This window comes from Dermacentor albipictus, unplaced genomic scaffold, assembly GCF_038994185.2.
Source record: "Dermacentor albipictus isolate Rhodes 1998 colony unplaced genomic scaffold, USDA_Dalb.pri_finalv2 scaffold_14, whole genome shotgun sequence".
Classification (NCBI taxonomy): domain Eukaryota; kingdom Metazoa; phylum Arthropoda; class Arachnida; order Ixodida; family Ixodidae; genus Dermacentor; species Dermacentor albipictus.
In genome coordinates, this window is record NW_027225568.1 from 14343379 (window position 1) to 14358713 (window position 15335).

Genomic DNA, 15335 nt, shown 5'->3' on the forward strand with positions numbered 1-15335 from the left:
GAGATTTTAGTTGGATTTAACTTTCTTGTGATATATGTTGCTAATTTGAGCAATTAATATTCCATTGCTAATTGAGAATAGATACCAAAGTGATTTTTTTTAACATATCACCCGGAGAAACCGCCAGCATATTCCAATACTTGGTCTTATTGCCTAGGTTGTAATGTCACCCTTTTATTTAGAATTTATAGGGTATTCTTTTTATTGTCGATTTTAATGAGATTTGGGAAAGTGGACTTGCACTTTGTTTTTATTAATGTGCTGTTTTTTTTGGTGGCCGAATCACTTATTGTGAACATGCCATTATTTGATTGACAACCTTGTATATTTGAAAATGGTATTTTATAAGTATCCGGCGAAATCACTTCTGTGAACATGCCGGTTTCAAACTTTGTGAGGAGTGCTTGCCCATGGTGAAATTATATTTGTCGACTTATTCGACTAAAGAATGCATGATACCATAGTAGCTTACCCACGAATTCACCTTTGGTGAACATGCAGGTTGGTTACGTTGAATAAGAGGTTCTCTTCTTTTTCCTTTTGTGACGAAATCACCTTAAGCGAACATGCCCGCCAGATTTTTTTTTGAGGGGGGCGAAAGTCACGCGAGGTGAAAAATGCGTGATTGCCCGTTATGAGTTCCGACGGAATCACCTTCGGTGAACATGCCGAGTGGTTTATTGAATAAGAGGTGCCTCTTGTTTCTGCTTCCTTTTTTTTTGAGGGCGATTTTTTTAGGATGATCTTTGTAACGTGGCTATGGGATGCATCATTTTCATGCAGTGGTTATATATACATTTTTTATTATCTTTGTTGCATTGTTATTACCTTGTAAACTGTATTACTCCTCCTGCATGGGCCAGTATGTTGGCCTGCAGTATGAATAAATAAATAAATAAATAAAACTAGTTTTCCTCCCGACGGAATCGTCTAAATGAACATGCCGGGAGGAAAAATTGTTATAGCATCTTCTACCTCTTTTATTTTGGCGGAATCACATAATGTGAACATGCCATTTCTTGTATTCTTTGTGGGTATAGTAAATGCAAATCATATTGACCGCAAAAAGACGGGGACAGAGGAAGAAAACACATAAACAGCACAGGCGGTAACTTTCAACTGTTTTATTCATAGCAGCCAGTGGGCATATATAGGCAAAAGGAACATGCGCAGATCGCGGCAAACAAGAATGCACATCAGCTTAGCGTGGCAACCAATTATCAAAAAAATCTATTTCCGCTTGAAACAACCTAATGGAGGTATCGCTAACACAATCTTGGCCTTTCTTATTTATATGGTAAGCCTCCATCAGTTCACGTGCAGTCTGGTCATGGCTTCTGCCCTGAATCTTTATCTCCTCACAAAGAGGTGCACAGCGACAGGCATTGCAGTGCGCAGGTAAGTGCGCCAACTCATCTTTCTTTAACTTTTCCTCATGCTCCCTGGCTCGATCATTTAGGCACCGTCCAGTCTGCCCTATGTAGGACTTGCCACAGGCCAGGGGGATTCCATACACAACTCCTACATTGCATTTGGCATACGGCTTGGTGTGGTTCTTACCACAACCTAGCCTTCCTTTAGGATCACGGGAGGTGCGGGGGCAGAGCCGCGCCAGCTTAAAAGGGGCTGAAAAGACAAGGGGGACTCCAAACCTGCCTGCCACCTTCCTTAGGTTGTGAGCGACCCTGTGGATATACGGTACTACTTCAGGTCTCATGGCCATAGAAGTCGTCCTCACCCTTGCTTTGCCCCTAGATCCTTTGACCTTCTGCAGGAGGGTTTCCACCACTGGCGTTACCATCGAGTCAGGGAACCCTGCCGTCTTAAGACGGGAAATCTGATTGTCAAAGGCAAGCTGCATCTTGTGCACACACGATTTGCGGAGAGCCGATTCTAAGCAGAGCATCGCTACTCCTCGCTTAACAATCTTTGACTGGGAGGAATCGTATGGCACCAAGCCCTTTTGTGCCCGAGGGAAGTACTGCCAGGACGCGTGACCTTTAGCAAAGGAAATGCGTAGGTCTTGTTTGCCGCGATCTGCGCATGTTCCTTTTGCCTATATATGCCCACTGGCTGCTATGAATAAAATAGGTGAAAGTTACCGCCTGTGCTGTTTATGTGTTTTCTTCCTCTGTTCCCGTCTTTTTTGCGGTCAATATGATTTGCAGTAAATACCAACTAGGCCAAACTGAAGTTCTTCTATAGTAAATGCGTATTTTAAACATATGTTAAGTATTTATTGCTATGTGCAGGTGCCATTCTTGTATATACATGTTCATATGTATACACACGTATGTGAATACATATATTTTGATGAGTGTAGTAGATAGTAATAGGGTCATTTGACAGAATGATGGTTCGAACACATTTTTAAGGAGATTATATAGATTGTTGTCTTCTTTTATTTTTATTTTTTGGGAGCTGGCGGGTTCCCTTCAAGTGAAAAATTGAAAGAATTTTTCCTGTAGATTTTTACGTTAATTTTTTACATACATATATTTTTGATCATTCGATATGCATGGCCTCATTAATATTATTGTGGTATCGTGGAGTCGTTAAAGTTTCTAGCAAATTGTTCTTTTGTTATTAAAAATCTTTCTGAGAATTTTAACTCATCATTTACTAGAATTTAGAAGTGCTTTTGTGAATGATTTCTCTCAAGTATTTTCTTTTTGCTGTTCTTATTTTCGTTATGCTTAGTTAAAAACATTTTTTCAAACTTGAAGCTTAATAGAAGTTAGTAAAGTTCGAGTATTAAGGTATTAGAAAAATGATACAAATACATATATATATATATATATATATATATATATATATACATACACATACACACATACACCCACATACATATATTTCAAGTATGTATACTTAAGTGTTTATTACTTATTTACAGGTACCTTTAGTGATTATCTTATTCATTGATTTTTTGTGCTATAGTTGTATATTGTGTGTATATACATGCTCGTTAATTTTCCTTGCGATTTCCTCAATTACTTTTAATGCTGCAGGATGACTAATAATTTCCCGTTTGTTGGTTGATTTGTTACTTTTCAGAATTTTGTTTAGCTCCTTTCTTTCTTCGTTAGTTTCAGTACGTGTCAATAGATAATGATCAAAATTTTTTGTAACAGAGCCACATTTACATTTATTTCTTTCTATGATGTTAAATCTAAAGAAATAATATGGGAATCTTCCATGGCCCGAGACAGCCTGTGTAGTGTAATAGTTTAGTGGAAGATGTGCTGGTATATTTCCTACGTCTTCAATCCATTCTGCTGCATATGTTTTATTAGCGTTCTTCCAATAATTGTTCCATTTTCCTGTGCGTTGTTTAGACAATAGGTTTTTGAGGAAGGATTTCGTCATTTGTAATGTTGTTTGTACACCGTATTTCCATGCTGTTTTTGCTAACTCATCTGCTATTTCATTGCCTGCTATTCCTGAGTGTCCCTTTACGTATGTTAATGTAATTTCATGATTTAAAGATATTTTTTGTATCTCGTTTTTTATTTTATTTACGAATGGATTTTTATTATACGGATTCTTTAGACCTCGTAAGGTAGACAGACTGTCAGTTAAAATCAGGAAATGATAACGCTCCTTTTGATTTGATATATAGTTAATAGCTTCCAATATAGCTGTTGTTTCTGCTTCAAAATTACTAGAGTATTCCTGAAGGGAAAATTGCTTTTGTTCATGAATTTTCTTTTCTCTTGTAATAACTACAAATGCTGCGCCAGTTTTTTTACCATCTTTTGAGCCGTCAGTATAAATGTTGTAATCAGCCTTGATTCAGTTCTGTAGTCTAGTGCGACTCTTTCGGCAGGGTGAGTATGCCATAATTCTATTTTGTCAGCTATATTTGATTTGTTAAAAGACTTTTCTTTAATGTGAAATTGCTGCCCTTATGAAATATATCATATAAAGCATTTTCCTTTTCTATGGTTAAGTGTATTGGTGTGACGTTACATATGACTTGAAGAGCCATGTTTGATATTGTGCTGAAACCCTTGCATATTTTTATTAAAATATTCTCTGAATTGATGTTAGTTTTCTTATAATGTGTGTATGCTGTTTGTACCATACCTGAGAGCCATAAATAATCATTCTTTCGATTCCCCTTATATAGGTTTGTCTTAGTTGCGTAGGTTTCATTCCCCAATTTATTTTACTGAATTGCGAAATTTTGGCTGTCACTTGAGTAATTTTGTTTTTTACCTCTTTCAGATGTGGAATAAAGGTTAGTCCTTTATCAAAAATCACACCTAGAATTTTTAGTTCACCTTTATTCTTTATTACATCATTGCCTAATTGTAGTTTTGGTGGTTTGCCTTTGTATTTATTTCCTAGAACTAGGGATTCGCATTTTTTAGGATTAAAACTTAATTTGTTATTGTTAGCCCATTGATAGAGTTTCTGTAATGCTTCATTGCCTATTCTTTCTAAGTGTGCTCTACTAGTACCCTTGACTGTTAAAGTGACATCGTCTGCAAATGCTTGTATAGTCACATTTTTTGGCATTCTAGTATTTAAAAGTTCGGAAATAGTGAGATTCTATAGTGTAGGGCTGAGTGGGGATCCTTGAGGGGAACAACTTTCTAATCTTTTGCTAAAATTGACTGTAGAAGACAAATTATAGTTCTTTCTGTCAAAATGTTCGCTGTAATTGAAATGAGGTATGTAGGTAATTGATGCTTCTGCATAATATCAATGATTATTTCTTTATTAATGTTCCCGAAAGCATTTTTGATGTTACAGGAAATTATAAGGGACTGCATTTTATCAAGTTTTGCTTTGTTTATGACTTCCTTTATATTGTCTAGTGCATTATTGCGGATGTACCATGCTTAAATCCATATTGATTTAGTGGTAGTAAATCATTTACCCCTAAGAAATGATAAATTCTATTGTTAATCAATTTTTCAAAAGCTTTTCCAAGTATTGAATTGATTGCAATAGGACGGTAAGTTTCTTCTGGTTTATCTGATTTCTTGTTTTTCGGTATTAAAATGATCCTGGAAGTTCTCCAACGTTTTGGAAAGTAACCTAATTTAATACAACTGTTGAAAATTTTTATAAAGAATTGTTTGTGTGAATAGTAAAGTGTTTGTATAAATGAGGTTCTTAAGTTATCTGGTCTTGGAGCAATTCGTTTTTTAAGATTTTGCATTATACAGTCTACTTCTATAGTAGTAAAAGGTATGAATTCATGGTTGTCTAATTTATCTGAAGTAGTTGGATTAACAGGTGTTTTGTTGTGGCTTTCTTCAAAGTTGTACAATTTTCCTAGTAGATATGCGACAGATTCTTCTTCTGTTTCTGTTTGAAGACCATTATCTTTTTTAATAACCGAAATTGATTGCCGTGTTATAGTTTGTTAACGAAGCTTCCCCTCAAGTCTAAACATTGTAAGGCAGTTTGTCGTGTGCGTATCATGAACACGCATGCTTATATCGCTATCCGTTTCCCTACCACGGTTGCGATTTAAGACCACGGCGCTGCAAGCCCTTAAACTGGCTCTCTTAACTACTACACGCAGAGACAAAGCAACAGCGCGCGCATTAGATCGTATAGATGAGGTGAATATTTACAATTATTATTGGGGTTATAATTAAATTCGAGTGCTGATTGCCGTGTTATAGTTTAACGAAGCTTTCCCTCAAGTCTAAATATTGTATGGCAGTTTGTCGTGTGCGTATCACGGACACGCATGCTTATATCGCCTTCCGTTTCCCTACCACGGTTGCGCTTTAAAACCACGGCGCTGCAAGCCCTTAAACTGGCTCTCTTAACTACTACACGCAGAGACAAAGCAACAGCGCGCCCATTAGATCTTATATATGAGATGAATATTTACAATTAGTATTAGGGTTGTAATTATATTCGAGTGCTGATTGCCGTGTTATAGTTTGTTAACGAAGCTTCCCCTCAAGCCTAAATATTTTAAGGCAGTTTTCCTAGTCTCTAAGCCCGCTCGAGTTCACACTGCTCCACTGGCGGCCATTTGTTGGTTGTCGGGAACAACTGTTGGTTTCGTGGAAGTACTTGAAAGGAAGAACATTTTTCCAGAGATTGGCGAACAGATAGTCTCTGGGCTAACTTAAGCAGCCCAACCATTGGTCCTCCCTGGCTTAAAAGTTGCTCGTAAAGTTAGTCCCTGTGGACTAACCTAAACAGACTAATCATTGAATCTCTAGGGACTAATTGGGAGGGACTAAATGTTGCTCCTGCAGTTACTCTCTGTGGACTAACCTAAGGGTACTAACTGTTTATCCTCTAGGGACTAACTGGGATGGACTAAAAGTTGCTCCTGCAGTTACTCCCTGTAGACTAACCTGAACAGACTAACCTTAACAGACTAACTGTTGGTCCTCTAGGGACTAACTGGGAGGAACTAAAAGTTGCTCCTGCAGTTACTCCTGTAGACTAACTTTAACAGACTAACCGTTCATCCTCTAGGGACTAACTGGGAGGGACTAAATGTTGCCCTCACATTTAGTCTGCAGTAGTTGCTCCCCCAGTTAGGCCGCCGCATTTGCTCCCGCATTTAGTCCAAAATTGGTTCAAAATCTGTGGCAGCTCATTTAGTCCCCCAAGAGACTAACAGCCATACCCGTTTTAGTCCTTTTTTGGCTCAGAGTGTAGTACCGAAATATTCTTGCATTGAAATTGTAAGCATTCAGCAGGAGATTCCAAAAGAGTTTGTTATTCTCAAAAGTTTGTTGATGTGGTGTTTGTAAGCGAGGTTTCACTGTATACTACATGCTGATAACAAATATTGGATAAAGCAAAAGCACTTTAGTATAAAATGTGACCTTGCTATAATGGTGCCATGTTCCAGCTTGGTATGGACCATTGCATATGCCCTCCTTCTTCCCTCGTGCAAACACTATGATGTCTGTTTAAGAGTTGAAGCATTTTTTTAGAGGTCACCTGTACCAGATAGCACAGTTCTAGTCCTTAAGCTGGTGCACTCGAAGAGGCTGGCTGACATTACTTGCATGAGAAATAGGAATGCATTATTGAACTTATACACAAAAGATCACGAACTTGTTTTTATTGCAATAGCAATAAAAACAGGCGGATTTCCGTCGTCGACGTTGTCGTCGCCATGAGGTTCTGTATAAGTGAAAGCATGTGAGGGTGAGCCAGCGAACAGGGTTCAATCCAGTTACCCAGTTACTTTTGTGCTTCAATGCATAAAATGGCGTTTTCCAAAAAAAAAGGATGTAAGTTTGCATCGAGCGTAATGCACACGGTCGTGGCTACAAGAAGAATGCTTTATTGATAAGAAGGGAACGTATTTATAGCTGCGCTGCTCTCTTCTTTTGTACAGTGTTGCTATCTTGGTTGGCCGTTGCATCCTCCTTTCTTCGAAGAATGGAAACACTGAAAACACGGAAAGCACTCAACATCGAAGAGTAGCAGACAACACTCCTAGGTTGTTTCAGTCTGCCGGAATCCGTGCGTGTAGGCCAGGCGATCTGGTGGTCTGATCGCCTTAGTGAATCTGATCGCCTTAGTGAATCTGGGATGTTAGGTGGGCCGGGTGTGCCAGCTGGTGGTCGATCCGGTGCGGCCTGCGAAGGTTAAGGCGGTTGCTGCGAGGCTGCGCTTGAAGATGAGTCTGGGGTGTCGTCGCAGTCGTCCGCCTGGCAATGGATGGCTCGATGGAACGCTTCTGATGTTTTGCGAAGGTGCTGTCTATTTCGACGGAAAACCCGGCCATCCTCTGTCAGAACGGTGTACGGCCTTGAGGCCACGAGATCTTGGACTTGCGCCTTGATATCCCATCTACCATTTCCGAGGATGCGGACGACGTCTCCCTTCTGTAGTGGAGTTAGTGTTCTTCCTGTGGTCCTTGCTTGGACATGTTTTTGACGGGACCTGATGATGACGCTGAAAAATCTGGAAGTAGCGTTCTGAGACTTCGTCCCATTAGCAGTTCCGATGGTGATCGGCCATCCTCGAGAGGACACACCCTGTAATTGAGAAGGCCCAAATAGAAGTCCTCTTTCTTGCTCTCAGACTTGCCAAGCAACCGCTTGACCACTTGTACGCCCTTCTCGGCGAGTCCATTGGACCTGGGAAAATAGGGACTGGAAATCGTATGCACAAAGTCATAACGAGCCGCAAAATCTTCAAACTCTTTTGACGTGAACTGCGGGCCGCCATCACTGCAAACTTCTAGTGGTAATCCATGCCTTGCAAAGATCTGACGTAGTTTGTGGATGACAGTCGTTGCAGAGGTATCCTTGAGATGCTCGACTTCTGGAAAATTAGAGTAGCCGTCATAGACAACTAAATAATGCTTTCCGGCGTGTTGAAAAAGGTCTGTACCAACGCTCACCCATGGCATGTCTCGAACGGTGCGTTGGCACAGGGGCTCGTCAGGCTGTCGATACGCAAACTTCTTGCAAACGTCACACCTGTCAATGAAGTGGGCAATATCTGTTTACATTCCTGGCCAATACATCAACTTGCGAGCCCTGGATTTGCATTTTCCTAAGCCGAGATGCCCTTGGTGCACTCGTCGCAGCATCTCTGTTCGCATGCTTGCAGGTACGACTACTTTAGTTCCCTTGAGGAGTACTCCGTTCACTACAGAAAGTTCTTGTGCGAAGGACTTTAGCTCACCTTCTATTATTGACGACTGCAGGCTGGAAATGACGTCTTGCGCTGTTGCATCACTGGCCGTTGCTGCCTGCAGGCGAGATAGGGTGGCTGGTCCAACAACGGCAGTCAGAACGCCCACGGCATGAACTTCAACGTCCGTTGAGCTTTTTTCTGGTTGTTTCTGCGATGGGATTCGTGACAGGGTGTCGGCAACAACAAATGTGCTGCCTGGAACATACTGCAACTCAAACTCGTACTTCAGCAGTCGAAGAAATAGTCGCTGCAGACGGGGTGGCATGTCGCCTATTTCTTTCTTTGAAATAGCCAATAATGGGTTGTGGTCGGTTTCGATAACGACATGTCTTCCAATAACATAATCATTCAAATTTTCACAGCCGAATGTTATGCCCAGGGCCTCTTTTTCTACTTGGGCGTACCTTGGCTCAGTTTCTGTGAGTGCTCGCGATGCGTAGCCTACCGGGCGCCAGTCTTTTCCATGTTGTTGGAAAAGCACTGCTCCGAGTGCAAATGCTGACGCATCCGTCGACAGTTTCGTGGAAAGCTCGGGATTAAAGATAGCCAGGACGGGTGCTTCCGTCAGCATCTTTTTGAGCAGCACCCACTCACGCTCGTGAACATGCGTCCACTCGAAAAGTGTGTCGTTTCTAATCAGGCTGCGCAGGGCCTCAGTGTGGGCTGTCAACAGTGGCAAGTATTTCCCGAAATAGTTCACGGTGCCAAGCAAGCGTTGAACGTCTTTCTTGGTCGTTGGCGGAGGGTGGTTTAAAAGGCACCTTATCAGGTCGGGATTCGGCTCAATACCTTTGGAACTAATCTTATCACCCAAGAAGCTGATTTCAGTACGTCCAAAAATGCACTTTTCTGCATTCAAAGTTAGGCCCTCTGCCTGTGCCCTTTCCAGCGCTTTGTACAAGCGTTCATCGTGCTCCTTTCGCGTAGAGCCCCACACTAGCACATCGTCAATTTACACACGTGTTCCCGGGAGGTCGTCGAATATCTGGCTCATTGTACACTGGAAAACTTCGGGTGCAGATGCAATACCGAATGGCAGTCTGAGATGCCGATACCGACCAAACGGTGAACTGAATGTGCAGACTTCTGATGTTTTTTTGTCGAGGGGAATTTGATGAAACCCACTGTTTGCATCGAGTCTGCTGAAATACTTTGCATGCGCTAGATCACCTTCGATTTCTTCCCGGCATGGCAACTGGAAGCGCTCTCTCTTCACCGCCTTATTAATTGCCCGCGGGTCCATGCATACCCTTAAGTCTCCATTTTCCTTCCTCACGATAACCAAGGGACTTACCCAGTCTGACGGTTCTTCCACCTTCTCGATGATGTTCGCAGCATTCATCCGGTCAAGCTCTTTCTTAAGCGGCTTCTTGAGGGCGTACGGCACACGCCGGGTTGGCTGATCCACAGGGACAGCGTCCTTCCGAAGCACGATTTTGTACTCGCGCCGCGTCCTGCCTATGCCCGTAAATAGCCTTGGGAATGCCTGCTTTAGGCTTCCGTATGTCACGCTGCTGTCCACCGAGTTCACTCTGTTGACCAGACCAAGTTGCTCACTTGCCCCGACGCCCAGAATAGCTTGCTTCTTCTTTACTATGAAGAACTCAAGCAGTACACGCCGTTTGCATAACTGCACGGCGAGGCGAACTTTTCCACTGTGCGGTATTTCGCCGCCCCCGTAATGGTGCAGGATGCTCCTCGTGGGGTACGGCTGCTGTCTAGTTCCGAGCCTTTGGAACAGCGAACGCGGCAACAAGTTAGCCTGTGCTCCCGTGTCGACCTTAAGCTGCACATCACTTCCTTCAATTCTCGTTGTTACAATCCAGTCGCGACTTTCGGGACCACGCTTGCTTTCCGTCATCCTGATCTCCAGAACGTTGAAGTCATTGTCACTCTCCGCTCCTTCGACCACGTCATCAACGGCTGCTCGCTTGCTCGTACAGCAGGCGGCAAAGTGATTAGGCTTCGTGCACTTGTTGCATGTTTTGCTGTACGCCGGACACTTCCTTGGCGCATGCGACAAGTTGCAATACCGGCATTTTTGGCGTCCGTGTTTAGCTTGCGTTCGTAATACAGGTTCAATCTTGTTTTCCTCCATCCACGCCCTATTTTGCGATTCGGCAAGTTCATCAGCTTTGCAGCATTCCACCGCTGTGGCTAGGGTCAGGTCTTTCTTTCGAAGATACTTTTCTCGCAGGGAAGAGCTGCAAATGCCATAGACAATTTGATCCCGCAGCATGGAATTTCGTAAATCCCCGAAGTTGCACGTTCTTGCTTTTAGTTGCAGATCCCGAAAGAACTGTTCGAATGGCTCTCCATGTGCCTGACGACGCGAGCGAAACACATATCGCTCATAAGTTTCATTACACTTAGGCAAGCAGTAGTTTTCAAATGCTTTAACCAAAACGTCGTAGTCTTTAGCTTCCTCTGGTGATAGGTTCAGTGTATTAAACACGTCAATTGCTTCTTGACCCCCAACATGCAAAAAAAATTGCAGCTTTCTGCTCCTTACTGCGTGGCTTTGTGGGCTCAGTTGCTATCAGGTACAGCTCGATGCGTTGCTTGAATGTCTGCCAGGACGCTGCAGCGTTGTCGCCCACTCGCAGTGGCTCAGGCGGGCGCAGGTCGGTCATGGTCCCGTGAGCGCCCACTTCCGACACCATGTATCGAGCGTAATGCACATGGTCGTGGCTACAAGAAGAATGCTTTATTGATAAGAAGGGAACGTATATATAGCTGCGCTGCTCTCTTCGTTTGCACAGTGTTGCTATCTTGGTTGGCCGTTGGCAACAAGAGTGCATTTTACGTCAAGTTTAAGGGCAAGGAAATCAAAAATGCTTTCATCCACAGAATTGTTTTCAGGTGGACTTGCCTTGCACTCTTGTGGGCTACAATTTATGAATGAAATTATGGGGCTTTACCTGCCAAAGCCACTTTCTGATTACGAGGCCCGTCATAGTGGAGGACTCCGGAAATTTCGACCACCTGGGGTTCTTTAATGTGCACCCAAATCTAAGCACACGGGTGTATTCGCATGTTGCCCCCATGGAAATGTGTCTGCCGTGACCAGGAGTCGATCCCGCGACCTCGTGCTCAGCAGCCGAACACCATAGCGAGCAACCACGGCGGGTTACAATTTATGAATTGCAATATGTGCCGTATAGAAATTACTTTAAAAAACTTAGTCATATTTTGTTAGTCGAATCTGCATTTTGATTTCTCATGCAAGTCAGCGTCTTCAAGTGGACCACCTCAAGCACTAGAATTGTGCTTTCTTCCATTGGCAATTTTTAAACATTGCTGTATTCTTTGCAGGAAGACCTGCTTATAAGACAAGGGGGCACATTTCCACTATTTTCATTGCTTATTAACATAGGAACCCTATCTATATATATTCCACTATTTACGGTAACGTGCTTCTAACAAATGTTCAATATAGGAGAGCCACTTTCGTGTAAGAAGCCACTTTTTTTGTAATAACGCAATGTTGGAGCTTCCCATCGCCTTTCTTTCCTACATCACATTGTCCTTTGCACCCAGGTGCAAGATTGGGAAATCAAACAGATTATAAGCTCACTGGACGAACTCTTCCCGGGCGTGGACCACAAGCTGGCCTTTGCGGTGGTCACCAAGCGCATCACCACGCGCTTCTTCTCGCACCTGCCGAGCGGGGCTTACGGCAACCCTTTGCCTGGCACCGTAGTGGACACCGAGGTGACGCGGCCTGAGCGCTACTTCTTCCTGGTGTCGCAGAGCGTCCGCCAGGGCACAGCATCCCCGACCCACTACAACGTCATCTACGACACAACGGGCCTCAAGCCGGACCACATGCAGCGGCTGTCGTACAAGTTGACCCACCTGTACTTCAACTGGCCCGGCACCATGCGAATGCCGGCCCCGTGCCAGTACGCGCACAAGCTGGCCTTCCCGGCCGGCCAGTCGCTGCACGCGGAGCACAGCCCTCGCCTGGCATCCACCCTGTTCTACCTGTAACGGGCTCCGACCGCTCCCCGAGACGGGGTCGTGTCGAGATGGATGGACGGACTCGCAACATGCAGCTTCAACCTCGTGTCGTGCTATGCATCCGTCCAGAGAATCTATTATTTTGGGATAATCAGTCATTTTAGAGATGCATTCTTTGCGCTTATTAACATATACTGGCCTTTCATGAAATAGCTTACTTATTGTCTGGATCATTTCTTTCTCAAATGAAAGCAGTCTCTCCGTTCAACATTGTTTCGGTACTGATTGTATATATTGTAAGGCAGTTTGTCGTGTGCGTATCATGGACACGCATGCTTATATCGCCTTCCATTTCCCTACCACGGTTGCGCTTTAAAACCACGGCGCTGCAAGCCCTTAAACTGGCTATCTTAACTACTACACGCAGAGACAAAGCAACAGCGCGCGCATTAGATCCTATAGATGAGATGAATATTTACAATTATTATTAGGGTTATAATTAAATTCGAGTGCTGATTGCCGTGTTATAGTTTGTTAACGAAGCTTCCCCTCAAGTCTAAATATTGTAAGGCAGTTTGTCGGGTGCGTATGATGGACACGCATGCTTATATCACCTTCCGTTTCCCTACCACGGTTGCGCTTTAAAACCACGGCGCTGCAAGCCCTAAACTGGCTCTCTTAACTACTACACGCAGAGACAAAGCAAGAGCGCGCGCATTAGCTCCTATAGATGAGATGAATATTTACAATTATTATTAGGGTTATAATTATATTCGAGTGCTGATTGCCGTGTTATAGTTTCTAAACGAAGCTTCCCCTCAAGTCTAAATATTTTAAGGCAGTTTTCGTAGTCTCTAAAGCCGCTCCAGTTCACGCTGCTCCTCTGGCAGCCATTTTTCCGAAAGTCGACCGTGGCGGACAACATCAGTCCCTTTCCACATAAGTATGAGTCTCGGAGCAGGAGCTATGGCGCTTGAAAGTAACCGGTGGCTTGGCGAACCAACCGACTGAGCTACCTTTCCGGGCAACATTAAAGGGTCACGAGTTGAAATCACATGTTATGTTCCTTTTTTCCCCTTTTTTCTTTTCTTTCTTTTTTCTTTCTTTTAAATGTCTTTTCCTTCATTTTATCACTTACGGAAACCCTCCTAAAAATTATATATCCTCAATTTTGTGTGGCCACACAGGTGCAGGTCATAAATACCAGGTTCTCTAGCCGAGTGCCATCCATGCGGTATAACCGAGCTCAGATTGGTCCCCCTTCACTGATCAAATAGGGCACCACTGCAGGTTAAATGAGGCGGACAACTCCTGCGGGACCCGCCGTGGTTGCTCAGTGGTTATGGTGTTAGACTGCTGAGCACGAGGTCGCGGGATCCGATCCCGGCCACGGCGGCCGCAGTTCGATGGGGGCGGAATGCGAAAACACCCGTGTACTTAGAATTAGGTGCACGTTAAAGAACCCCAGGTGGTCGAAATTTTCGGAGTCCTCCACTACGGCGTGCCTCATAATCAGAAAGTGGTTATAGGACGTTAAACTCCATAATTTAATTTTTAATTTAACTCCTGCGGGGACGCTAGAGTGTCCGTCTCCAGTGCAAGAGGACCGTGATTCAAATCCCGGTGCCGCGCAATTCTCCACCGGAAAATTTAAAAAAAAACCGGGTGTTGAGAAAATTGCACAAAGAGGCCTGGAGTGCGGCCTGATCCCGGTGACCAGAATCGGTAACGCACTCTCTCACCAGAGAAGGATTGGCCACCCTGGTGCAGTACTTGGCCACAACCTCCTATATGAATACAACAACCAAACCCCGGCCCGCAGTCCCCAGCAGCCGCGAAGCAACTGACCATGGCGGCGGTCAGATCTGTGACGCTGCAGAGGGTGCTAAGAATACCTGGCTCCGGACAGGCCGCCATTGGAATCTGAACCTGGCAACGTTTAACGTTAGAACGCTATCTATTGAGGCGAGTCAATCAGTGTTATTGGAGGAATTAGAGGGTAGTAAATGGGATATCAGTGAGGTTAGGAGGACAAAAGAAGCATATAAAGTGCTAAAAAGCGGGCATGTACTGTGTTACCGGGGCTTAGCGGAGAGACGAGAACTGGGAGTCGGATTCCTGATTAATAAGGAAATAGCTGGTAACATACAGGAATTCTATAGCATTAACGAGAGGGTGGCAGGTCTTGTTGTGAAACTTAATAAGAGGTACAAATTGAAGGTGGTACAAGTCTATGCCCCTACATGAAGTCATGATGACCAGGAAGTCGAAAGCTTTTATGAAGACGTAGAATCGGCGATGGGTAAAGTCAAAACAAAATACACTATACTGATGGGCGACTTCAACGCCAGGGTAGGCAAGAAGCAGGCGGGAGACAAGTCAGTGGGGGAACATGGCATAGGCTCTAGGAATAGCAGAGGAGAATTATTAGTAGAGTTTGCAGAAGAGAATAATATGCGGATAATGAATACCTTTTTCCGCAAACGGGTTAGTAGAAAGTGGACGTGGAGGAGCCCGAATGCTGAGACTAGAAATGAAATCGACTTCATACTCTGCGCGAACCCTGGCATCATACAAGATGTTGACGTGCTCGGCAAGGTACGCTGCAGTGACCATAGGATGGTAAGAACTCGAAATAGCCTAGACTTGAGGAGGGAACGGAAGAAACTGGTACACAAGAAGCCAATCAATGAGTTAGCGGTAAGAGGGAAACTAGAGGAATT

At 43.8% G+C, this 15335-nt stretch overlaps 1 protein-coding gene across 1 annotated transcript; it reads left to right on the forward strand.

Annotated features, from left to right (window-relative positions):
- Window positions 1-11558: 11558 nt before the first annotated feature.
- Window positions 11559-12642, forward strand: LOC139051727 (piwi-like protein 1). The gene is made up of 2 exons (XM_070528711.1): window positions 11559-11597; window positions 12190-12642. The coding sequence occupies exons 1-2, from the start codon at window positions 11559-11561 to the stop codon at window positions 12640-12642; spliced, it is 492 nt and encodes a 163-aa protein (XP_070384812.1).
- The last annotated feature ends 2693 nt before the right edge of the window (window positions 12643-15335 follow it).